At 43.1% G+C, this 26,619-nt stretch overlaps 3 protein-coding genes across 3 annotated transcripts in view; all 3 read right to left on the minus strand.

The window, feature by feature from the left end:
- Positions 1-1,040, minus strand: part of myo15b (myosin XVB) — a 29,115-nt gene extending 28,075 nt beyond the window's left edge. The window contains exon 1 of the mRNA XM_056366934.1: positions 926-1,040. The gene's annotated coding sequence lies outside the window, so the exon portion shown is untranslated. The remainder of the gene's footprint in view (positions 1-925) is intronic.
- Positions 195-10,204, minus strand: LOC130162835 (unconventional myosin-XV-like). Its single transcript, XM_056366671.1, has 21 exons — positions 10,100-10,204; positions 9,826-9,890; positions 9,662-9,725; positions 9,233-9,342; positions 9,035-9,109; positions 7,762-7,865; positions 7,561-7,660; positions 7,394-7,457; positions 6,704-6,817; positions 6,443-6,604; positions 6,240-6,353; positions 6,100-6,158; positions 4,768-4,891; positions 4,581-4,676; positions 3,589-3,720; positions 2,948-3,073; positions 2,791-2,868; positions 1,483-1,631; positions 1,155-1,200; positions 926-1,050; positions 195-336 (listed from the first exon to the last, which is right to left on the minus strand). The coding sequence occupies exons 1-21, from the start codon at positions 10,202-10,204 to the stop codon at positions 195-197; spliced, it is 2,154 nt and encodes a 717-aa protein (XP_056222646.1).
- A 7,705-nt stretch (positions 10,205-17,909) lies between these two features.
- llgl2 (LLGL scribble cell polarity complex component 2) overlaps positions 17,910-26,619 on the minus strand; it is a 33,943-nt gene continuing 25,233 nt past the window's right edge. The window contains exons 17-27 of the mRNA XM_056366214.1: positions 25,234-25,381; positions 25,003-25,150; positions 24,792-24,908; positions 24,514-24,680; positions 23,663-23,927; positions 22,552-22,702; positions 22,374-22,402; positions 22,120-22,167; positions 21,735-21,777; positions 20,149-20,210; positions 17,910-20,034 (exon numbers count right to left, since the gene is read on the minus strand). Of these exons, the coding sequence (XP_056222189.1) occupies positions 20,171-20,210; positions 21,735-21,777; positions 22,120-22,167; positions 22,374-22,402; positions 22,552-22,702; positions 23,663-23,927; positions 24,514-24,680; positions 24,792-24,908; positions 25,003-25,150; positions 25,234-25,381 (1,156 nt within the window). The 3' untranslated portion in view covers positions 17,910-20,034; positions 20,149-20,170. The remainder of the gene's footprint in view (positions 20,035-20,148; positions 20,211-21,734; positions 21,778-22,119; positions 22,168-22,373; positions 22,403-22,551; positions 22,703-23,662; positions 23,928-24,513; positions 24,681-24,791; positions 24,909-25,002; positions 25,151-25,233; positions 25,382-26,619) is intronic.

A 26,619-nucleotide genomic window follows, 5' to 3' on the forward strand; every position in this document is an offset into this window, starting at 1 on the left:
CATTTTATCCAAAGCAACTTACAAGTGAGGGACATCACTAAAGCTTCAGTGCAGTGGGAGACCTTGCTGTAAGCACTAAGTATTACATCTATTCAAAAAGTGAAGGAGATAAAGTGAAGGAGTGCACTGTTGGTGCACTGTAAGTGCTAGTTAGGGTGTTAGAGATGTTAGGAGAGGAGGTGCTCTAGAGGTCTTCAAGAGATTCTTGAGGATATAGAGGGATGCCCCTCCTCTGAGAGCGTTCGGCAGCTTGTTCCGCCATCAGGGAACCACAGAACACAACAGTCTGGACTGAGACTGGCCTGTGTGCAGTTACAGCTGTCCCAGACCACATTCCTTGGAGGAACACGGTGGCCGAGAAGGAGCATGAGGTTGTATGATTGGATCAAGTAGATGGTGCAGATCCAGAAGGCAGCATTAGGGACTTGTATTTGATTCTGGTGCAGCAGAGTGACATGTGACCTTTTTAGGCTGATCTAAGACCAGACGGGCTGCTGCATTCTGGACCATCTGTAAAAGTTTCACTGTGTGTGAAGGAAGGTCCACCAGAAGAGCATTGCAGTAGTCGAGGCCAGAGATAACCAAGAGCTGGGTGGTGTACTGAGTCAGGCCGGGATAGCTGCTCATCAGTGACATTCAGGTTTCTCGCAACCTTGGTCTCATTCCAGGGCAGTGACTGCTTTGTTGTGACATCACAAAGTTGCAGAAGTCCTGACGGCTGGTTTTAAGGCTCAGTGTCTGAATACAGGCTGTGTGTATTTCTCTGTGGACTGAGGCTTTGATACTTTCACAGTATTAATATAGAACCTAGACCTGATCTATAATCAAACAACACATGGACAGAGACCTTTAGACTATATGGTCCTATAACATTTAAGTTCTACAATGACGGTGCAGGCAGGGATGCTTTGTATATGTGCAACACCTCTCGATGAAGTAGGAGTATTGAATCCGTATGGGGAAACCCTCTTTCCTGATGTGGATGGTCTCCAGGGTCCCAGCATGCCTCAGCTGGGCTGACACATAGTCCACATCAAAGATCCCAGGAAGCTGCCAGAAGACACAAGAGACACAGTGTGTGAAAATGAAAATCTAGAATATGTATCTAGTGTTATAATACCAGATGATATTCAAATGAAACTGACCGACGTTACCTTGACATAGTTTGGCTTCAGACAGTGGATGAACGTGGTTTTGCATCTGGAAAAAAACACAGACACGTTACTAATCAGGAAATAGGTCTTCTTGTGAAGTCTCTTGTAGAGTTGGTCTCAGTGATGATTCACACCCGATGAAAACATCATGCTCCCAGTATCTTTTCTTCCATTACATTTATTAAACCCGTGATCTCGACAAACCACAGCTGTGTGATTTTAAACGCACGCTGCGAAACTGTATCCCCTTCACATGACACTGAGTCGGAGCCAAACATCTGTTTAATGACAGCTCCGTGTGGACGGAGTGCGGCCGGCGTGTCGGTACCTCTCCAGCCGGGTGGTGAGTTCAGTCAGGGACTGGAGGAAGTGTGAGGCAGCGGTGGAGGGCTGCTGGCGGAGGCCCTTCCCTCTCCAGCCCAGCTCCCTCTGCTGAATGTAACCGTCCTGAAGCTTCTGGAACAACTCGGACACCATCTGCGCAACAGGGAAACATGATGGAAACCTGTTTTTGAAAGCCTACAGAAGCAACTGATGTCCATATGTCATGTTGATGTATAATGTATTCAGTGGAAATAATGAATTCTCGTAATGATACCAGTAATAAATCATTATCACTTTTATAATTGATTTTCTTTTGTTTGTTGCTCTTTTTTATTGTAGAAGGCAAACAGTTTAAAAAAACTAGAATTTCTGCCTCACGGCGGAATGCCTCCACCAACCAGCCAAGTTGCTGGAAATATGGTCACAATCTCTCCTTCTCGTTATTTTCAGTTAATTACAGTGTTGAATAACGGCCAGAAGTGTTTTTTGCAGAGTATGTTATCACAGTGAAGTTGACCTTTGACTATTTGGACATAAAAATGTTATCATTTCATTTTATCCTTATAGACATTTGAATTAAATTGTGTCATAATTGGTGTATGAAGGTCACAGTGACCTTGACCTTTGACCTTTGACCACCAAATTCAAATCATTTCACCATTGAGTCCAAATGAATCTTTGTGCTAAATTTGAAGAAGTTCATTCAAGGTGTTACTGAGATATGTTCATGAGAATGGGATGGCAGCGGAGGCATGATAAAAAAATAGTAGTAGCAAGTCATTTCATAATTGAAGGAAGATACCTATAATTAGAGTAGAAGAGCCACTTGTGATAGCACTGTACAGGTCTTACACCACAGAAGAAGAAACACTTCATCAGAGGACAAAATACTCGACTTCTGAAACTTATGAGATGCTCAGTCATAATGATAAGATGCAGTAATCACTATTATGACAGTATATACATTTTTCTTTGGTACTTTGGTGACTGTAACGGCAAATTTGGCAACATAGTATGATGGTCATGAAGCGTCCTGCACGTCAACACAACTTTTGTTTTTCAACTATTTTTGAATCACGGCATGACGTCTTGGACGTTCTTCAACTACTGTGTTTTGGTTTTATCTATTTTATGCCACTTTTATTATTGATCTGTCTCTTTATTTTTATTTTTAGTGTTAGTCTCCCATTGCTGGCTGTTTATCTCTTTACAGCCTTGTTCTATTCATTTGTTGGTTGGCCTGTAAAACACTGTAAAATGTGATTAAAGTCTCTCGTTAGAACAGGAGTGTGTGTGTTTCCAGCTGTTTCACCTTTAAGCGACTCCTGGCGAAAAGCTCCACCACTTCTGTCCTGAACTGGTCGTGGTTCTTATTCAGGAAGTTATGGACCTGGAAACACAGAGATGTATTTGAATATAAACCTCCTCCCTGCATCAGCTGCTGTCTGACGGATCAGCTGTGCTCATACCTGATAGGTGACAGCTCCAGCATAGTGATAAATAGTGAAGACTGGGAGTGGGTTCTTGGGCTTGGCATAGTGGGGGCTGTTCCCATGGTGATAGTGGCACTTCTGGAGGAAGGTGTGGTCGGTGGCCTGAAAAAGCACAGAGTTATGTGAAGGCTCTGCTTGCAGCTCCTTGTCTTCAGTCTAAGGCTGCACATTTTCATTTTTACCACTTTTTTTTTCCCAAAACGAATGATCCTGACACGCTGTCATATGAGCAAAGTGGGCGTTTCCATGCTTATCAAGGTGGTTGTCAAAGCGTGAAAATAATATAATGTATTGTGTTTAACAACTATGATCCCACACCTGGAAAAGTAATAGGGTCACAAACATTTGCACATTTGTTTGTCTTTCTAATGTATCTAGTCTGAAAAGGGGCTTTGAAAACCAGGAGCCCACCACAACTGTGGACCCCACAAGTTTAAATGGCTGTTTGGTGAAGACTTGATTTTAGAGTTACGGGTAGAAATAGGATAAGGTTAGGGTTGGGGTTAGGCATTCACTTAGGGTAAGGTGCTAGGGAATGCATTATGTAAATAACGGGTCCCCCACATAGAGTGTTTGTGTGTTTGTGTGTTTGTGTGTTTGTGTGTTTGTGTGTGTACCTGGGGGAGGCAGGTCTGGTCGTCCAGTATGCGGAGGATGCCGTGTGGCCTGGAAGAGATCAGCTCCAGGCAGGAGTGGAAGTTCTTGTGCGGCATCGAGTGCCACTGGATCTGTTCTGCACTGTACTCCTCCTGTAGCACACACACATACACACACATACACACACATACACACACACACACACACACACACACACACGCACACACGCACACACACACCCCCACTGTTCCTTGGTTTCATTGTCCAGATTTCCCATTAGTTGATGAGAGCACTGACACCACTGGCTTCAACACTCAATGCTAACATATTAGCATAAACTGTAACTGATACTAAAGGCATGCTCATCCTGACTTCACTAAAGTGTAAAGTCTATGCTACATACTCCGGTGTAGGCTGAGGGCTATGGAGCTGGAGTATGACAATATGTTAAGCTGTGGTTTGTAAGACTTGGTTTTAATACTTAGTCATGATTTCTTTTTCATTATTTTGCTTGACATGTGCCTTGGAACTTCTTTTTCACAAAACTATGAACGTGGTACCGCTTTATAAAAAGTCACCCTCAATGAAGGGCTCATAGGTTTTACCTAGTAGCCTCAGTAGTTGTTAATAAACTGTTTATTAATGCCTTTTAGATCAGTTATAAGTTCTTAATAGGGAAGGACGATGTTTGGGTTGCCAGTTTGTGATTAATTGCTTTTGCTGGCGAGTCATTGAAAGTCAGGTCGTTAATAAAGGTAAGTCATAAATAAAGTCATTGCTTGTTATATACACTTTTAGAAGGAATGAGTTTCTCACGTTCTAATGGTTATTGCACTGATCCATCAACTCTGCTGTTGTATATGTTAATAAACTGGCAACTCAACAGCTCTATAGGCCATAAGTAAATGGCTCATCAACTGTTGATTAAGTCATTAATTATGACTAATAATCAATTTACAAGGGGTTGATCCACGATCATGTAGATGGTGGATGTAACCTACAGCCCACTGACCTCCTCCTGACATATCACCGCCTTGTTGACATAGTGCTGCAGCTGCTCATTGGCAAAGTTGATACACAGCTGCTCAAAGCTGTTCACTCCCAGGTCCTGCAGAGGGACACAGAGGGACCTGTGACGTCACGTCCGACCAACGCCACCGGATAATCCAGAAGACCAGATCTCAGTCCAGGATACCAACCTCAAACCCGTAGATGTCCACTATCCCCACTGTGCTGTCCATCTCTGTGGGACTCAGCCAGTCGTTGATCTGCTCCAACAACCAGTCGAACAACACTGAGTACAAGGCTTTGGCTATGGCATCTCTACGAGAGAGAGAGAGGAGGCACACGTACCTTTAAGTGCAAGTTAAAACAATTTGTTTCACAGTCCAAGCAACTCAAACGATTTTACACATCAAGCTCAATTCAACAGCTGTATGATGTCTTCAGTGGCTCTGAACTCTGGACACAGTCTGAGGAAATAACCCTGATGATGTCATCAGGAAAACTTCAAATTTAACACGAAGATACAAACTAGATGTGTGTCCATTTACCAGCAAGTAGGCTTTTGTTGATATTCAATGATATCAAACACATAAATATATAAAACCACATGTGTTACTCCTGAATTCCTCCTTGTGGAAGTAGTCAAGGTACATCCAGCTGGAAGGAGACAACAGGGCAGAGCCAGAACACCCATCAGGGGTCTCCCACCTTTTATACTCTGAGAGCTACTTTGACAGGATGAAAGGGGCTGAGAGCTCCACATGTCTTATATCACTGGTTACATTCATTCACATATAATCAAAACACAAGTGATCTCCAAACCAAATCAGATGAATAAAATCAACTAACAAGTCATCAAATATCAACATCCAAATACAGACAAAAATGTGAGTCATGATTCAGTCAGCCCTGAACACAGACCTGAAAACACCTCAGTCATCAATGGTTAACAACAAACAGGAAGTTAAAATGGATCCGTCACTACGCTTCATTTCCCAAAATGTAAACAAACATGGGCTCAAGTTGAAATCCATAGTTTAACTCACTGTATCCATGGCAACATATTCCCTGTTTGTTGGAAAAGTTTAGTTTATATGTGTTAATGTGAAGACTTTTAACAATTAACTCTATCCAGAAGAGTCGCTATCACTGCATGTGTACGACCTGTCTGATTTAAACAAAGACAGTGTAACTCATATGACTGACAACTGACAAATATGATTAGGTGTTGAAGAGAGGTACAGACTCTATTCTCTGAAACTTTGTGTGAGTACTCTGAAACAGGGCCTGAGCTGCTAGTAGCTCTCCAGCCACCTGTTGGACACATCTGGTTTATATCTATCATTTAGCCTGGGAGGGGCTCAGGGGTCACCTGTGAAGACCTACAGGACATGGCATCCTTAGCCTGCTGCCACTGCAACCACGTCCAGAACAGGTGGCAGGGAATGGATGGATGACTGGACGGATAGCAGGAAGCATCTCTCAAAGTATCGTGGTGTCTGTTATTTGTGTTTAAACTTTCCTACCTGGATTCTATGGCACTTTCCACAGACAGAGGGCAGTAGATCCTGTCGTACGTCGTCTCCTGCGGATGAGAGAGCTGATCAGTGTGTATATTTAAAGCAGGGAACACTGAGGCCTGACAGGTGCATGAGAGGCTACTGACTGTGACTCTGTGAGTGATGACAGTCTGCAGGGCCTCAGAGGAAATCTGCAGCAGGGAGCCAACCCTCCTGGCCTCAGCCTCGCTGAAGATCCGGGACACCTCAAAGGACTCGCTCTGAAACAACACCAGCTGATGTATGATACCAGCGTTTGATCTGACTAACTCTCTCTCTCCCACACACACACACACACACACACACATACCTCGTATGAGCTGAAGCAGATGTTGCCGAGCTGCAGAATGGAGGACAGGATGGCCCAGACGGTGGAGACCTGGTCAGCGTGGAGGCCGATGGCGTCAAAGCACTGAACCAAAAGTTGGAAGTCCTCTTTGTCCTGCTTCCCGTTCAGCTCGCAGGCGCCGCCCTACAGGAGGACAGGGGAGAATAAATGTGAAAGGGAAGGGAAAACATGAGGAAAAATCAGAGATGGGCATAGTTGTGTGTTCGCTGATGTGTGATGTACTTGGTTCAGGTAGTAATAGGTCTCGGCTCCCTGCAGGTAGAGCGCCTGTTTGTCCCAGTCGTTCATACCGGCCAGCAGCTCATAAAACACATGGTAGTTCCTCTCCTCATTGGCCTACAAGGCAAATGAGACAAGAACGAGACATAGGAATCCATGCAGTTCATTAATTCTGATGTATTACAGTACACTTAGAGGAAAACTGAAACAAACAAAAACCCCTTAATGAAGCACAAATTAGTGGCCGTGTGTTGTTCTCTTACTTCACAGCAATCCATTTAATATTTGCCAAGATATTTCCCAAAGTCAGTGTCTCCCCAGAGCCTTGGCTGCAAACTGAGGACTGAGCCATTTGATCAGTTTTATAGGGGGAGGTGTCCTTTATCAAGCTGAGAAAGCTGAGCCCCCAAACCATTCATTTACCAAGAGGCAAAAGCAACCAACCAGAAAAGGAACTTGAGACATTTCCTTACAAGCCAACACAAACAGTCCTGTGGTATATTAGCTCACACAGCTAATTCCCACAGTGACAAATTACCCAGCAGCCCTGTCCACAACGTAGGCACCAGAGCCAATGTGATGTGTTGTTTTTTTCCAAAAGCGTTTCTTGTAATCAGTTTGAACCTGATGAAATATGGATTCCTCCGTGAAGCCTATTTTGAACACACAGCACACCTCACTCAATGCTCTCACCTGAAATACAACCCTGGACTTCTCAAGGAGATACCTGGACAATGAGGTCCCTACAACGACCCCACTGTCAACCAAGACAAGACACAGTCAGGGGAAGCAACAAAGGAACAGGGGGTAAAAAAACATCTAAAGACATTTCTACAGAGAGTAACATAAGGTGGACTCACTGGAGAATGTGGATGTGGAGGTACTTGCCAAAGCGGCTGGAGTTGTTGTTGAGGATGGTCTTGGCATTCCCAAAACTCTCCAGGATGGGAAAGACCTCCATGGGCTGGTCAAGAAACAGAAAGATGGAGGTGAATCAAAGATGAAAAAGGTTGGAGGACTACAGCTGCTAAAGCCTTTCAGTGTTGCTAACTGATCAAACAGGATTTTTACCTGTCGCAGATTGTTGCTTCTACCCTGATACATGGAGCTGAGGTAGTGAACTATCAGCTTGGTAGCTTCAGTTTTTCCTGAACCACTCTGGCCACTACACAAGAAAAAAAATTACTTATTTTTTTGGACAATTAATTCCTTTATCAGAGAGCTGGTGGTGGAGAGATGACGGGTAGATGAGGGGGGAGAGAGATGATGCGCAATAAATGGCCTCATCGTGAACTAGAGATACTGAGCTCCAGGGTTGGCACCTTAACCCCCGAGGCCACCAGAGCACCCACTGACACTTTTAGCTGATTTATACCATAAAGATAAAATAACACACACATCTAAACTGAGTTTCCCTTTGTCCTTGGCCCGAGTCTGGCCCATATACCACCATGGAATATGGAATATGGGCATATTCCAGCTGTTTTTTCCTCCGGTATCCGCACCACAGGTTGGACTTCAGTTCTTCACAGCAGACAGAGCTCGTCAGTTACTGCTCATTGATAAACTTGTCTAGTCCACCTGTAGGCTGTAACTGGTTTGGATCTACATGAAATTGTGACATGACATTATTCACAGCACATTGAGGACATGACTTGTATGAAAATACAGGACAAGCAAAGCATTTTATTTTCAAATACAGGGCAACCCACATATTATACGGGACGGGTAGCTATTCTAATTGGCAGACAACCAGAAGAGTTTCTGTGTGTGTGCCAGAATTGGTCCAGATGTGGAAGTAGAATCTGACAATCGTGTGAGCTGTATATGGGCCAGACTTGGGCCGTGGACCCAGGTGTAAACTGGGCCGGATTTATTTTGCTATCTGCATAGTTACAACAACAACGCTCACATGTTGATGTATAGCGGGTTTAATGTTAATCGTGGTCACCATCTTAATTTAGCACTATTTTCAACAGAGGATTAATCCACATTTGAATAAACAGAAGTGTGTGTGTTCATGGTGGTGAAGGAGCATGTCTCCCAGTCCAGCAGTATGGCTTTTTAATTGTTTCTGGACAATAACGGTTTTTCTAGCTCTTTGGCACATAGGAATAACATCAGGCTTTGAATACACACACAACATCACCAGCTCTTTGTTGGTTTCTGGTTGCAGGATTTGTTGGCAAATAAAAAATGCATGTATGTATGTAGATGATGGGAAAGAACAGTTAGGTTAAATTCTGATAATCTAGAGTGAGAGTACACACGAGAGATGAAACTCAAGAATAATACTATAAAATAGATGAACCTGGTGGTGGTTCCTGTCGGTACCTTATGATGATGCACTGCTCCTGTGTTGAGGTCTGAGACTGGCTGAAGGCATTGTCAGCTATGGCGTACACATGGCTGAAGCAGAGAACAACAAAAAGTCAAACACACTGTGGAAAGGTACTGAAACATCTGATCTGACACACGCTGTCAACCGTAGCAGAGACTAATAGTGCAGCTGAGTGAGAAGCGTTCGCTCACGGTGGGTTTCTCTGCTGCTCTTTGCACTGGTATTTCTGTCTCAGCTCATCTGTGTAGATGTTCAGGGGCTTGAAGGGGTTAATGGACAGTAGCATGTTTCCAATGTAAGTCTGGGGAAAAATGACAGAGACATTCAGTGAATATATGTACACTAAAACAAATCATGTATGTTTAGAGAAAAAAAAACAGATTTGGGAAGGACTGCCACCAAAGCAAAACATATTCACTTATTTGTAATATAAATAAACATGGTTCAGACATGTAGCAATATTTTAATTCATATAAGATTAATTTATTCTGCTGTGTTTCTGTTCACTTTATTAGCAAAACCTGTTAAATGTAAAACTCCAATCACAGTGTGGAATCATTTCAGCCAATGACAGAACGTTTAACTGGATTTAAAATACTGAGGTCAGTAATGAAACTTACATAAATACAGTCACGGTGGAACCTCTTCTTCAGATTCAGAAGCACAGAGCTCTCACACACCTCTCTAAGAACATGCAGTAGGCAAACAGGTTAATTATACTGTAGGTACTGTGTGTGTGTGTGTGTGTGTGTGTGTGTGTGTGTGTGTGTGTGTCTGAACTCACTCCAGCTGGGACAGATCTTCCACCTCATCCACCTCCACAGCTCTTTTGCTGCCTGGCATCACCACCTTAAAAAAGGCAGCAATGTGAGCAGATCCAAGGACACAAGTCCAAATAAATCCACCATCATCACGTCCCCTAAAAGGACCAAGACCTTCATACAACCATGGACAGCCTTTGCCCTCTGTCCACGGCCATCTTCTATTCTTGCTAAACACTGAACATAATTAGATTTTCAAAAACCGAATGAGAACCTTTATGTGTTTTCTCTCTGCACCTCTCTGCTGCTGATGTTCCCCTCTATCCGTAAACCTTCCACAGCAGGTAACTCATCCACCTGCGGTGATGCAGCAGTGTGATAGCCGATATACTGCAATCGCATAGCAGCATGCTTCAGCGTGTTGTAGGTTCTATTGTATCTGCACAGACCGGGAGATGAATAAACCAGCAGGAAGTCTTTTATGGCCCTTTGTTTTCTGTGCACAGTAGCTGTAAGTGATGAAGCAGAACCGGCTCCAGCCCTTAGACTTTGGACAGCCATAGATTCACCAGTCTGAACTGGGGGTTTATTGGTATTTGGGAGTAAAGCGTGTGGTGGTCAGTCACTTTGGTTCAGAGCAGGTTTTCTGGATGACTATTGGGTATATTGCTTTGAAATTTGATCTATAATTATTAATGAAGGAGATAGTTGTTAGATAAGGTGACCAGATTTCTGAATTTGTATGTAGCATATATATTTTGATGATGGTAACTGTTGTACCCACATTTTTTTAGACTCAGTTTAATGGAAACTGAAATATTTATCTTCTCTATGGAAGATAAATATTTCAGTTTAGACTATTAAAACACAGCGATTTAAGGAAAGCCTCCTGTTCTCCCTCAGCCTGTCAAATGTTCCACCAACAAACCAAAGTATATGCTTCTGATTGTGGTCCTGCCTCTCAACCGGTGTATCTTGGCCAATAAGTTTGTTGTTTTTGCTGTTTTTCCACATGAAGCTTAAACAGATTGAGTAAAAAAATGCACCTAAGGGGAATGAGCCTCTTAAAACTGACCTGGTTTCTGGTGGCCAGTTTAAAGCTCGTGCAAAGCGTAGCAACGCATGAAGATATAAATGCTTAAACTTTTCACATCGCTAGCTGAAATAAATTCTCCACATTTCAACTGTTTAGTGCCTTTAGTAACAGTTCAGTAACTTTATTTTTCTGGTTTTAGCTTCATTTGTGAAGCTGCTACAGCTATCTCTCCTTTCCAAACATACATCCAAATACAACAATCAGGACAACTGATCTTTTAAATTACCCACACGTTGTCCATCCACACAGGTGTTTTTGAGGACTGTAGGTGTGGGTAAGGTTACACCTTTATCATTGTTACTTGTTCATGAAGTTTGATGATGCCACATAATTTCAGCATAAGACCAAACTTCAACCTTAATTCACCAGAAAAACGGAAAAACACACGTGTAGGTGTGCAGGGAAAATTGTTAGATAAAAGAAGATACATGATGTTGATATTTGGGGACAGGACGTTTTTTTAGAGTTGCAGTCAGTTGTTTACTAGCATCTGGCAGAACGTTATAACACACAGCCAAACATCAGATATCAAACCTGGCTTAAAGGAATCACCTGGGCTGGTTAACATCTCTGTTCATGAGTCCACTACACACACATCATGGTGCATGTTTGCATGGTGCATGGTGTCCATGGAGGAAACAAAAAAACCTTGTTGTGCCCATGAAGTTTATAAAGAGCAGCGTGACTCTCCACGACACCACTGGGGAAAGGTTTTGTGGACTGATGAGTCTAAGGTTAAATTGTTTGGTGTAAAAAGGGCTCTGCATTCTACATCCCAACGTCATCCTCCCACAGGTGAAGCAGGGTGGAGGGAGCGTTGTGATCTGGGACTGATTTGACAGCTCCACATCATCAGGGGAAAAATTCATTGTCAAGTTTATGAAGGAACCCTACAGAATAATGTCAGGGAGTCTGTCCACCTGCTGAAGCTCAGGAAGTAAATCTACTACACAACGACTTCAGACAAAGAAAATCCACCTTCTGCAGTGGTCCAGTCAGAGGCCAGACCTTAACCCAGTATAAAGAGAGAGGCTGTGAATGTTTAATGGCTGTGTTCAATAAAGATATGAAAGATTGTAATTGTGTGTTATTAGCTTACGCACATTGTGTTCTATACACTTCTGACTTAGATGAAGATCAGAACATTTTAGGACTGTAAAGTAAATAAATTGATTCAGATTGCCATGAAGTGTACTCCGCACATGAAGGACAATATATTTCAAATTTGAATGTGTTGAGACACCACGATGCAAAAATGTAACCTAAGGTTTTCAAGAGATTTGCTTTCATGGCTGCGCACAAAAAAATATCTGATCATATAATCATCTTTGATGTTTGATCATTTCTGATAATCTGGGCAATTGGTGTTGAAATTTGCTGAGCACATTCACACTCCCGAGAGGATATACTCTGAACACAAGGTGGTGCGTGAATCTAATCCAGGGGGTGTGAAACAAAGCAAAGATGTGTCTTTGAGGCTTTAATTTGTGAATGTTGAATAGAGAGACAAGAACTAGAAGTAGAGGGATATGGAGGAAAATAAAGAACTATAATTCCCAGTAGCCAGTGCTTACATTGGTAGCTAGCAACAAATAATGTCTCCACTGTCAAAACTTTGGCTGTTTTATGGTGAATAAATATGGCAGGATGTTTTTTCTTCTATTTTCTAGACCAAGGGAGCTCACAATATCGATACCTGTGTGCTGACAAGTCGACTCTCCAACATCTCCTGGGTGGGGTCTTCGGACTCCCAGGGGCCCCTTCCATTGTTGGCAGAAACACTCCTGACCTGGCCCCCATTGTCATAGACCGACCATTTGTTTAGCTTCTCCACTGTCTGGTGGGGCAACAAGTTCTCAGCACGCAGCCAGTCCTGAACCACACACAGCAAAGACAGATGATTGGTTTTAAAAGAATAAGTCGACCCCCTAATTTAACAAATTTTTTGCCACAGCTATGAAAAACTAGAGAGACTGACACCAAAATGTGACACATACCTGAGGGTCTCCACTCATCCGTTGGTTCCCAGTCCAGTGCACCTCTGGTTGGGTGGTAGTATATATACCACCCACACCCATCAGCTGGGCCACTTCCCTGTCTGCCTCCTCTTCATACAAGGACCAAACACCTGACATCACTGCATTTCCCTCCCCATTTGGAAAAGCCTGAGTGGGTGACCCAGGTGCAGGCTCTCTCTCTGGCTCTTGTCCTTTGGCCGGAGTCAGTCCACCACCTATCATTCCCCCTGACAAGGACATCTTGGTCAGCTTGATCTGGGAGGGGTCTAGCTTCCCTCTTGCAGCCTGTAGCACACTGACTCCATTTTGATTAAGGGGAGCTCTCCTGTCTCTGTCCTCAGGGTTCAATGATCCGTCTGGTGTACCACTGGACCCAGGGACCCTCTCTGCCTCATCCCAGCCTGATGTTAACCCTACTGGCAAGGACTTCTTGATCGACTTCAGGAGGCTGAGATCTGGTTTGACAGGGAGTACAAGCCTGGCACCTGGTTTTGGGGGTTTGGGCTCTGAGGGAGCGGGTTCTCCTTGTGATTCAGTGGTACTTGATGGAGTGGAAGGTCCAGGAGCTGCCGGCAGTGCTGTGACTGTCTTTACCTTGCCCAGTTTGCTCATCCTGGGGAGTACCACAGCATATTTGGCCTCTACCTCTTTCTCTCCAGCTGGGGCTGCTTCTTCCACTCCCTCCCCTGCCTTTCCCTGGACGCTGCCTTTCTCTTTAGCTGTCTTATCCTGAGAGGAGCTCTCTTTTTTCCTACTGGCCAGGCTGGTTTTACTGGCAACTCTCATAGCCATCCTGTGTTTGAGAATATTTCCTTTGGATTTTCTGGTGCCTTGTTTCTGTTTTATGGCTCGAAGGGAGAGCCAGCGGGAGACACCAATGGCTTTAGTCCAAGCAGAAAGCTTCTTTCTAAAGTTTAACCCCCTCGGTTTTTTCTTCTGAATCCAACCAGACACTTGGTGAAGAGTTCCCATACCTTTTCTCCGTGCTATCAAACCTTCCTTGGGTTTGCCGGACCCTCCATCGATGGCCTCACTTGCTGATGTTTCCTCCTCAGGCTTTGCTAACATCTTATTTCCTTTGTCTCGGAGAGATGCCACCTTGATCTTCCCCAAAAGCATGCTCTGTGGCCGCCCTTTCATGACACGTACAGCATCCTGCTCTTCCTCGGGCTCCAGAATGGCTTTGAGATCTTTACCTTTGGCTTTAAGAAGCATTATTCGGTTTTGGCCTTTGATGGCTTTGGACACTGTTGGTTCATCCTCCTCTTCTTCTTCTTCTGGATCAGCTTCGACAGGAGCATGTTTCTTGTTGTTTTTTTTTATTTTGTTCGCTGACTGGGTCGTGTCTTTTGCTGTGTCAGCCTTGTTGAGGGACAGACCTTTAACTGATTGAATCTCCTCTGTTGCGGAACCAGGTTTGTCCTCTTTCTGTGGCTTTTTTTTGTTCTTTTTTTGTTCCTTGGCTTTTTGTTTGGCTTCCTTTTCTAACCTTTTCTTTTCTGATTTGGCCCTCTGTTTTTCTTCCTTCTCAGCCTGCTTATCTGCCTTTGTTTTTTTAAACATCTTGTATTTCGCCGACTGTGCAGGCTTCGAGGGACTTTGAGGCAGTCTGCGTCTTCTACGGTCAGCTGTTGGCTTTTCAGATGTGTCCCCTCGGGTTAACTCATTGTCTTCACCCCCCTCGCTGGTGACAGCTTCAGATTCTTCAACTTCCTTATCGGTTTCCTCTTCTTCCGCAATGGATGCGACTGGTTCAACCTCAGAGTCACTCCTGGATTTGGATTCCTCTGAAGACTCTTTGTCTGATTCCTCGGTTGCTTGCTCGGTCTGTTGGGTATCTCTTTGAGTATCGGATGCCTCAGCCTCCTCCTCACTGCTCTGCGCACTCCCCTGTGTCTCATAACTGCCCCGGTCCTCCTCCTTTTCATCGTTACTAGTTTCCTCTTCAGTCGCGTCCTCTGAGCCTCCTGCAGTGCTCTCTGATTCCTCCTCTTCCTCACTTTCAGTTTCTTTGTCATTTCTCTTGGCGGGGAGCTTGTTGTTGATTCTCCCTGGTTTTGTAGTGAGTGCTTTAGGTGGGCATTTGAGTTTGGTGGTCTTGTTTACACCCTCCTTACTATGTTTCTCATGTTGCAGTTGTGATATACCACTTACTTCATTCTTTTTATTATTCCTCTCATCGCCTCTTCCCTTTTGTTTCCAATTGGGTACCTCAGAGAGAGGCTGAGACGCCTTGGAACCATTTTGTCTCACATTTTTCTGTTGATTTCCTTTTTTGACAGCCTCTGCCCTCTTCTTTGTTGCACTTGTTCTACCTTGGGACTTGACCGGTGACATGACAGTTAATTCGTCAGAGGTTAAATTACCTACAGAATAACAAAACCATATAAACTGTATTTATTTTGTCGTTTAAAACACAGAAAATGGAATCACATTGTGCAGATTTTAGTCATCAAACATTAGAAAATTTAAATCCATCAACAACACACTTTGGAAGATAAGTTAGTCACTCAATAAAATGAGCCGTTAAGGGCTGCAGCTTGGCTAACATGTCTGTCAAACTCAATGAAACCAAGTCCTCTCCAATCCATCAGCATTTAGACCAGGTTTCACACTTTAAGTCCCTGATTTCAGACCTAGTTCAGCCACAACTGACTTTATTTTCTAACAGTCTTTGCGAGGCTGAGTTTAACAGCTGCACTGAATCTCCATTAAGACAAACTTTACAATAAATCAACTTGTTCAAACAAAGAAAAAGTGCAAGGAATCAAAATTCATGCAAAGTGGCTATTAATCTTGACTCCCCTTCTCCCTTTGCAGCAACAAACAACAGCTTTTATCTACAGACTAAATCTAACGGCAGTGAAAGGCTATCTTTAGATCTGCGTAAATGTGTAGCCTGTGCGCCCTGGGGGGAAAGCAGTGAGAGCTCATTTCAGTGTAATATACCTTACCAGGCTTCTCAGGTGAACCCGGGCATGGCTGGGGGGGCTGCAAAGTGCTGCCGCTTGTCCTCAAGAGCTGGTGTCACTGATACAAACACGCACACATGCTCAAAGGAGGAGAAGTAAGGGGCAGTTACACACCAATATCCCACCCACCTACTTCATACAGGAAGCCACAAATGCAACACACACACACACACACACACCCCCAACAAAAGTTTAGTGCGTTTTATGCATGCACACACTGAACTCATTGATGAGGGTGAGTTAGCGTACAACGGCACGCACATACACACAAACACAAAAGTGTCATTTGAATAATTCATCTTTACCTGGGAGGTCACGGAGCTGTGCCGCTGTTCCTATGGCCAGCTGGTGAATGCCTGGGAGGAAAGGTGAGAGGTGCTGCTGGGAGTGAGCAACAATAGGTGCTGATGGAGGAGAGAGACGGAGAGAGACTCTGTCAGTGTGTGCTGGAATGCTGCGCTGTCCTCATTTCTACAGTGAGTGTATCAGAGCAGGCCATAAGTATGTGGACGGAGACACCTCTGTTCTTGTTTTGGCTCCGCACTCCAGGAGTCAGAATTTGAAACATTGCAACGACTATGAGGTGTAAATGCTGTTTTTCTACAGCGGAGTATTAGAGCCACATTCAGAATAAAGTAATTTTGAGAATACCATCATAATATTTCAAGAAAAAAGTCATAATATTACAGGAATTAAGTTGTAATTTTGCAAGAAAACGTCTTAACGAGAATAAAGTCATAATTTTACAAGAAAAAAAATCCTAATATTACGAGAATATAAGTCGTAGTTTTGAGAAGAAAATCCTAATATTTCAGGAAAAAAAGTCACAGCGAGAATGAAGTTGTAATTTTAGGTTCTGTGTTGTTTTAGAGAGGAAATATCAGAAGCTTTAAAATGTGGAATGTGGAGCATCCTGTGCAGTTATATATGAACTAAATACAGAACAAAAATATAAATGCAACACTTGTTTTTGCTGCCATTTTTCATGAGTTGAAATAAATGATAAAACATTTTTGTAAGCACACAGAGGGTTTACGTCTCCTAAATTCTCTGGTGTGGCATATGAAGCTGCATGATCACTGCACTTATCAGGTACAGTTAAGATCTTCTTCATATTAGAATACAGTGATTGAAATGCAGTTATATTTAACTTAAATGTCTCAGTTTATATCTATATATTTATGTAGTATATAAACTTTATGCAATGCTGGGTAGTCAATGTTTTAGGAAAAATCTTAATCTGCAAAGTAACTACTGGTAAGAAATAGATAAAATGGAGTAAAAAGTACAATATTCTACTTCAAGTAGGAGTATAAACATGAAACAGATATACTCACAGTACCTTAAAATGATACTTTGGTTAAATGTACTTACTTTACAGCATTGGAAAGCAAATATTGAATATGACTTGACATTTTTAACAAAGTAAGAGGCTTTGATGTCTCAAAGAACCAGAAGTAACTCAAAGAACCAGAAGTAACTGGACAAATGTCAAATATCATCATCTGTGCTCTTAACTTATTGAGCTGAAGCCTGAGATAAAAATTTGGTTGGCAACCCCAGAGACGCAAATTGAAGCTCAATAGTCGCGGGAACCCAGCCACCGTTTCATAGCTCATTTAACGTCTTCAGGTTGCAAATGACGATGACTCATCTTGCAGGGTCATCCTCTGAGAGAGCTGCGTCTGTTCGCCGGCCCGGCCTCCGGCCTGGTCCTTACAGAGCTCAGGTTGCAGTGAAGCCACCACCGTGGCTCGAGGCAATTAGTGGACAAAGCGCCTCATTCCATAATGGATGATCAGAACTCTTGGCTGTGCATGTATGACAACTGATCCCTCCTTTATCCACTTCGTCGGAGGTGGCCCGGCTGCTGCGGCTCACAAAGACCAAGATTATAGTCCGGCTTTCAGGGGAAGAGAAACCCCCCCTGCCCAAAAAACAAAAAACAGAAACACTGAGTTTTGGAATATAATCTTATGAAAATGATGAGTCGGGAGTCTAAATGTTGAACTCATTCATACACATTTCTTTGTAGACGAATGATGTGGAAAAATATCAGTTACAGAGTGAAGATGTGTGAGTGTACTAAGAAAAATAAAGACAGACGCATCCATTCTTGGGAAAAGACATGTAATAATAATTATCCACAAGAAAGTGTAGTGTGAAGATACAAATCAAAAAAAAAAAAAAAAAAAAAAAAATTGGATTCTTAATCGAGTCACTACAAAAATATATTCTAGGTTGATGCTAAAATACCCAGCATTCTGAGACACAGTACCAAAATATTTCCTTGTATGATCTAAATAGCAGCCAACCCCAGTTACAACAGGCCCACAGGTACAGTGGGCACATATATACTGTATATATTAAAAACATTTCACTACAATAGCTTACAATTACATTCCTAAATTACATTATTCATTGCTGGCATAAAAAAAATGGTTTACATAAAAATAATTGAAAAAAGAACTCCCCCATAGAAACCTGCCCCCCTCTCCAAAAAACAGTACAGCATTGTGAGCGCCGCAGTAGTGGAGAAGTACCTATGGCCAGTTATCTTATCATGGTATAAAAGTGGATGGGAGGGGAGAGGCCTGTGTTAGCAGGATACAGTGGTGCAATACAATAATGCTATTACTAATTCAGTTAATTATGACTGAAAAATAAAATAAAAAATAACAGTTTGATTCAACATACATAAAACAATGTAAATTTTTTTTCTCTTCTGGGTCGTCATTAAAAACATCTTCCCTTGACAGTTAATCTGAAAAGCATAGAAGCTGATTTATGCCAAAAAAAAAAGGAAAAAGAAAAAGATGAAATGGAAGGAATGTTAAAAATAAAAAACGCTCATTTAGTCAAAGTTTTGACTTAAAAAAGCCAAGACTATGAGATAGTAACTTTTCAATTGACTCAAAATGATATTAACTAGTCAAACTTGGTGAACTATTAAGTATGATATTTAAATAGGCAAAATAATGGAGGTACTAAGTAATAAGCTGTTGATGCCAAAATTATGATTTGGGAACAAATGATGACGCTGGATCAAAGGTAGAGATGCTAAATCAAAATTATTACTCTGGTAAAAAAAGATCATGTGACACAAAATTATGAGATACCAAGTAAAACTTACATCTCGAGTAGAACTAACTTTTGGGTAAAAATATAATTCAATCAAAAGATAATCACGAAAGTAAAAATTGCAATTCTACATCAAAATAGACATAAGCAAGTAAAAACTGACAATTACTGAAAATTATGACAAAATAAATACTGACTTACCATGTTAAAAAAAAAAGTATTAATTTTGACTTGAACAAAGTTGATTTTAACTTAGGATCTGATAAGTGTGACAATTTTTTAGTTTATCATAATTTGGTTTTAATATCTCAGATGTTTGCCTAAGTGTCTTGTTTTTTATCTAATATCTCATAATTGTGACTCACCATGAATTTAGAAAATAAATAATTTTAATCATGCCTAACTTTCCATCTGATTTTTTTCCTTTTCCTGGCAGAAATGGGCCTCCGTAGAAAAATCTGAAGTTCAAATAAAAACAGGCACAAATCACATAAAATTCAGCTACAAAATATTTTCATCTTCATTATTCAGATCACCCCTCCCAGTCCTTCCGGCTGTACGTCCACGTGGTGGGATGAAGGCCAGTGAGATGCACATCAGAGCGGACAAAGACTGGCGGTGATGAAGCCTCGCGGGATGATGTAGGCGTGGTCGCTGTGTGAGTCAAACGACTTCGACAAGTGGCGTCTGTGGCCGATGTGAGATGCTGGTTGGACGCTGGCATCCGTGAGTTGTGGCAGTGGTCACATGTCAGGAATGTACTTCATGTAGCTTTGGGTTAAATGGCTGTGACCATGCTGTGATGACGCGTGTACAGTGTGTGGTCTTTAGGCACAGGTGGTGTCTCTTCCTTCAACCTCCGTCTGCACTGCTAGTCTTCACAACGTGCGCTCGCGGTGCTCCGAGCGCACTCCCGCTGAGAGCCCTTAGGTGTCTCTGTACGAGGGGCCGGGGTGAGCTCAGAGTCAGTGGGGAGGTCAGTCAGTGAGGAGAGGGGCCGGGGGACAGTAGTGGTTATGGCTACAGGACTGCAGAACGCTTCATACACATCGACGAGTCAGTTGTCTGTGAGGAGACACAACAGAAGACGGAACGACTGACGTGAGTGTGTGTCCAAAAACTGTCACAGCAGTGCGTGTGTGTGTGTGTGTGTGTGTGTGTGTGTGTGTGACCTCTCACCTCCACTGTCGAGCAGCGTCTCTCAAGCTACAGCACTCTTCACATTATTCTCCAGGAATGACCTGAGGAGAACACACGACCGGTTACAGCTGGACTGGGCACATCCACCTTTCAATTAGAGTCTGACCAAAATGTTTCCATCTGAACTACACCCTGTCTACGCCTCATGTGTGAGTGATCCTAAATTACAATTTGAAGGATTGTAAATATCATTAACGTCAAAAAGTCCTGATTTTGACGACTAGGTTACTTTTTATATACATTTAAGAGTCAGAGAGAATACATTTAAAAAGAACTGGGAAAAACTGTCAATTTATTATGAGACACAACAAAGACTGAATGAATAGTTGTATGAATATTGAAATACTTCCAGAGGACTCCAGTATTTTTTGTATTTGGTTGTTTTGTTCTTGATGTGCTGTTCTGTCTGTATTCTTGTAAATGATTTTTGGCCACTTGGGGGCAGCAGAACAAGCTGTGAACCAACTCTGACATGATATCACCTTATTAAGTTATAATCAACTTCATAGGTGATTTCCTATTGAAAACAGCTGCTGTTGGAAATGAGGTTAATGATGAAAAACCAAAACAATGAGCGAAACCACTAAAAGCTCTGTAGAACTGATGGCTGGTGAGAATTGTGAGCACTGGTCACAGCTTTAAGAAGGATGGACTGTATCTACTCCGACTAAATCAAATTTCATGGCTTGTACATATTGTTCAGGCCAGAATCCACAGCTTCAAGTGATAGTTGGGGTTATTTGAGGTGGGGTTTTGTGAGGTACTTATCTACAGTCAGTGTGTTACCTGCAGTAGATTCAGATCAGCTGCCAGTTTAGAGAAGCAGCAGGAGCTCCGGTGCAGCAGCTGAGTGATGAGCTGCTGTGGACGGGGTCATCCACAAAAATGTGTTTTAGCCACTCAACTAACATCAGTTGAAGTGTAGCTTTATTTTGAATATTTCCAGCACTTTATCTCGCTGTCAAACAGCCCTTTCCTTTAGAACTACATTTTCTCAACTGTTAGACGACTGTATTCCTACGCACAAGTTCACCTACGCTTTGCTCTACCTGACTCAAAACAGCTGATCTGTGCAGTAATACAGTAGTTCAGCGGTTCACAAACTGTAGTTCTGGGAAAGTGCTGTTTCACAACAAGATAAAGCACAGAAAATATTCAAAATAAAGCTACACTCCAGCTGATATTAGCTTTTTTCTGTGGACATTTTTTTAAGTGGCTAAAACACAGTTTTGCAGATCAGCAGCTCATCACTCAGCTTCTGTACTGGAGCTCGTGCTGCTTCTCTAAACTGGAAGCTGATCTGAATCTACTGCAGGTAACACACTGACTGTAGATAAGTACCTCACACAACCCCACGTCAAATAACCCCAACTATCAATTTAAAACCTGGCAAAAGCTGGTAAGTGAAGCTTGAGTTCATATTTTCTGTCAAATAATTATCACCAGTATTAAACGTTTCCTGTTCCCATCAGCCTTTTGGATTTTCAGAAAATGAAATGAAGAAAATGTCAGTGGAGCCCGATAAACTCAAAACAGTGTTTGTATCATCTGTGGCTGATACTTACGTCTGATCACCTTCTAGTGACTTCTGGATCTCCTGCAGCACTTCTGTAAGAAAACACAACATCGCTGTAACTAACCAGTGGTCTAACACTTCATATGAGACCTGCAGCCGCTGTTGAGTCACATCAGGACACAGCTGGCTGCGTTCAAAAGGACATTGTAACAAATCATGCATGAGGACATGGGATGATGTTTGGTAATCATTGCTGTAGTTGCCAACTTGCTGATGTGGGTTTTGTCTGATGACAACGGGAGCAGGAAGCTGACGAAACAGTTAGGAGAGGCGGCACATGGTGCAAATACAACCACACTGAAGGCATCAAATACAGTAACATATGTTCACTTCATATGTTTAATACATTCTCTCCTCTGTCTCCGAGTACTCACTCTCATCATTCAGCAAAGCATGCTCCATAACACGTCTAGCTGCGCTTTCTGGAACACACGGGCAGCAGGCAAAGGTCACGTCAGTACAGTCAGCCACAAACAAGATGTGTGTAAAAACAGACAGACGGCACATTAGCACAAGCACAGATTTGACCAACATCAAACAGAACGCTACATCTGGACGTGTAGTGTTCCCTCAGCCAATGGCACATGCATGTTTGAGTATGATGGCGAGCTTCTGAAAGACACTTTACCTGCGTCCTCGCTGTCCTGTCTGGAATTTCTACGAGGACAGAGAAGAGAGAGACTCATGAGTGCTGTCAGGAAATAAAACTATCCACAGTAAAATATAAATAATAACAATAAAACTCTGTGTGTGTGTGTGTGTGTGTGTGTGTGTGTGTGTGTGTGTGTGTGTGTGTGTGTGTGTACCCATGAGCAGATGAAGCTCCATCTCGCAGTGGCCTGCGTTGGTTGGAGGTGCCTGGATGAAGAGGAACCTCGACCAGACAGCGAGGCTCCACCACGAAGCGGGTGGACAAGGAGAACCGTTCAAACTCAGAGGGAGAGATCAAGTAGAAGCCTGAAGGAGACGACAGGAGGTTAGGAAGAACAACTCATTTAAAACACTCTGTATTCTTCTTGTTTAGACAGGATTACAGCAACTAGCCTGAACTGGGTGAGGATCATTTAAGGCCTCTAGTTTCACAGCAGTGTGTGTGGTGTGTGCAAACAACACTATGTGATTTGTCCCCACTACTTTCCATCTCAGCTGCTGACATCAATACTCTAATCAGTTTAACAGAGGTCAACACGCACGCACGTACGCACGCACGCACAGGACAAACTCTCAGTTCATTAGCTGAGAATAAGAAAATGTTTCTGCTGTCTCAGTATCTCATTAGGAGACTCATTCAACCCGTTGAAAGCTGCTATATGAGGAACAACATTCATATCATTCAGCTGGACTCTATTCAAAATTAAATAATAAACTGTTGGGAAACAACAAGTGCCATATTATTAAAAAAAAAAAAAAATTACTAATCATCATCATCATCATCATCATCCTCTTTGTCATCTGTACAACATTCCTGCAAGTAACTCCCAGCATCAATATATTTGATTTGCTGGTATATCTTATAACATACATGAGTTTAATATCTTTATCATGTAGTATCAGTACAATATTATGGTGCCTGTGTGCGGCCTCCAGACAACACAGGAACAGACTTGTCCTCCAGCTGTTTCTCACAGATGTTTCTGTGCATGATGAGAAAACACAGTCGAGGTTTCATATGGCGTTAGTGCCAGTTTGCCACAGTGAAACCACAGGCCTGTGTGTGTTTCTCGTACATAAATATTTGAGAGGAGAAATCTGACTTTTTTTTTGTCAATATATAATGTTTGGTCCTCACTTCTTCAAAGACGTGTTTGAGGATTAAGTTTAGGTTAGATGTAGATGCTAGAGGTAACGACTGAAGGCTAGGAAATGAATTTAAAACCGAGTAAAGAGGTACAGATGTGCGAGTGGGCGTGTCTTTACCCTGGCCGTGCTTGGTGAAGACACAGGAGGCGATGCCGCTCACGTCCTCTCGGCGGATGCAGGGGTACTGAACCTGCATCTTGACCCCAGGCAGCGACACCACGTGGACGTCGCCCTGATTGGTCAGAACCAGGAGGCCGCTTTCGCCGTAGTCCTCCGACCGACTGCTGCCGAACCAGGCGACGCCCACCCTCCGTACTCTGGAGCCGTCCATGGCCGTCAGCTTCAGCTTCATCTTAGCGCTGACCTTAGGCAGGGTGAAAACCTGAGCCCACAACAACAGAGTCAGCTGATCAGTGTGTGTGTGTGTTGTGTGTGTGAGAGAAAACTCCTTTACAATGTGACAGAAATCTGCTCTAAATGAAGTGTAATTTTTTATAAATCCTTTCTTGGATCACAAATTAAAATTCTCATAATAAAATGTTTTTATAAGTCCTAAATCTTCTAAATTTCCTCAAGATCCTCACAGATTTGAATAAATATAATGATTATTGGAGTTTCTGTTTGATTCTACTGTAGACAACATGAACCTACCTGCCTCCTTAAGTTGAAACGCTGCATTAGAATTTGTTCTGGTAAATGATCCCAAAAGATAATCACCAAAGTATCTATCATGATATTAAAAATATATTTCTACCAAAATATATTTCATTATATTGCAGGTAAGTTTGTTAGTTATTTTAACCTCATATCAGAGAGAATGTGTGTGTGTTTTTGTGTGTGTGAGAGTGAGAGAGAGAGAGAGTGAGAGTGACAGAGAGTTAGAGTGAGAGAGAGAGTGAGAGTGACAGAGAGTGAGAGATTGACAGAGAGTGAGAGAGAGAGAGAGAGCGAGAGTGAGAGATCCTGACCTTAAACTGCTCCTCAGATATGACTAGGAGGTGGTGTGATCCCTGCATGTCAGGGGAGCGAGCCAGGTCGTGAGCCACCTCCAGGGGCTCGGGGAGAGGAGCGCCGTGACCGTCCAGCACCACTATACCAACAACAGGAGCCCGGTGCATCAGCTGGATCTCCTTGGCTGGATCCAGGTGGGCGGAGACAGAGAGGAGAGGAGGGACGTTACAACAGGACAGAGATGAGAGGAACAGTCCACAATGAAACACACAAACTTCCCCAAACGGTTTCTTACCCGGCTGTGCTGTGACAGGTTCGTCTGCTCTGTGCTCCACAGGAGGAAGGCGGAGCATGTACGCAAACACAGAGCCACCGTTTGTTCCTGCCCATAGGGAGGGTGAGTTATGTGAACCTGCGAGAAAAATGGAGGAGACACGTGTGAAAAATCTGTAAAGTAAGGAAAGTTTTTGTTATGGGCTTCATTCAGAGTTTGGAGGTGAACTCACTGTCTGAGAGGAAGGTGTCGGCAAAGTAGAGCGTCCGCACGAGACCGGTGAAGGAGTCGTCGGAGGAGCGAGCCTCGATCTTCCTCTGGACGGGAGCCAGCTCCATTTCCGCCAGCTCAGCCTCCAGACGAGCATTCGCGTCCTGAAGCTGCTCAGAGGGAACAGAGTGATGAAGGTTTCTCTCTGTTCTACATGATGAGGAGTCAGGGTTAGCGCTGGATATGGGAATACCTTCGCAGCGTTGTTGACGTGATGTTTCCTCAGCGAGACTCTGCTGCGTCTGATTCTCCTGAAGGACTGTCGGAGGGATTTCTTTATGCTCTTCACCCTGGACAGAGGACCCTCCATGGCAAGCTGGTCACTGGGGTTTAGGGTGCACCTAGAGAGCAGAGGGGAACACAGGAAATACTCATTTAACTGTTTTACCCTTTTGAAACCAAAACTAGCAGGTAGAAGCAGGATATTTAAATGTGGGTAAACCTGCTAAAAAAAAAAAGGTGATCGACTCCTTTTACACACACAGTGTAAGCGCACACACACAGATGCAGGGGGGAGAGAGTGAGTTGTTAGCTGCCGTGCAACTTATTTCGAAGCAGCAGCTCACTCTTTCACCCCTGAGCGCAGTGTAGCTGCAGGTGGTGTAACAGCACTGTGCCGGACAGGTGACAGGTGAGTTCACAGCAGGTTCACCCGGGTGTTGTGTTTACATCACTGCCGATCGGAGCCAGAGCCAATAAACACCTGCGTCTACTGCGGAGTCATTTGACCCGGGTGTGAAGGCAAATTCAGGCTGTGGGGTTCAGGTAAACAGCGTTTTGTGAGTGGGCATGTCTTTGTTTAAAAGGGGTCATAAGCCAAAAAGCTGAAAGCTGCTTCTACAGTCTATTTTAAACTGGCACATTGACATTTATGATTCTGTGCTTCTTGAGCCAAACACCTAAAAACTGCAATTATGTGGTGTTGAAGGAAAATACAGTTCTCTGCTCCAGCGAGAAAACAAAACTCAAAAATCAGTGTTTTTGTTTCATTTGCTGTGTTCAGTTGTTTGTGGTTAGTTTTACTGGGGATGACTTGTTCTGACTTATAGAGACACCAGAGAGATCACAGGAGATGATGATGGACGGCTACCACCGTCAAGGAGGTCAACAGCAGTGTTTTCACCAGTTGTTTGTTTGTTTGTTTGTTTGTTTGTCTGTCAGCAGGATTACACAAAAAAAGTCCTGAACTGATTTGCCCCAGACGTGATGGAGGGATGGGGTGTGGGCCAGGGAATAATTAAAGTAAATTTTGGTGGAGTTTTTGAATCACTTTTTTTTTTAACATGCATGACATTTTTTTCCCCAACATTCTGTCGATTTCTCAGGAAGTGATGTTTGGATCTTGAGCTGGACAAACGTAAGGATTGTTGGACCTCGGATGAGGTTTGCACCGCATCAAGTGCCTTTCTTTAGTTGAAGCATTTTGCCAACCACCTTCCTACCCTTTAAATAAAACCAGAACTAGAGCTACTGTCAACACCGGCATCACAAGAGGACATTGTGTTGATTCAGAGTCTGGTTCTGCAGCTAACAGTGAGTCAAACATGTTCCCCACAGGCTGGGGAAGCTGAACAGATTC

This window comes from Seriola aureovittata, chromosome 21 (assembly GCF_021018895.1).
Source record: "Seriola aureovittata isolate HTS-2021-v1 ecotype China chromosome 21, ASM2101889v1, whole genome shotgun sequence".
Lineage (NCBI taxonomy): Eukaryota > Metazoa > Chordata > Actinopteri > Carangiformes > Carangidae > Seriola > Seriola aureovittata.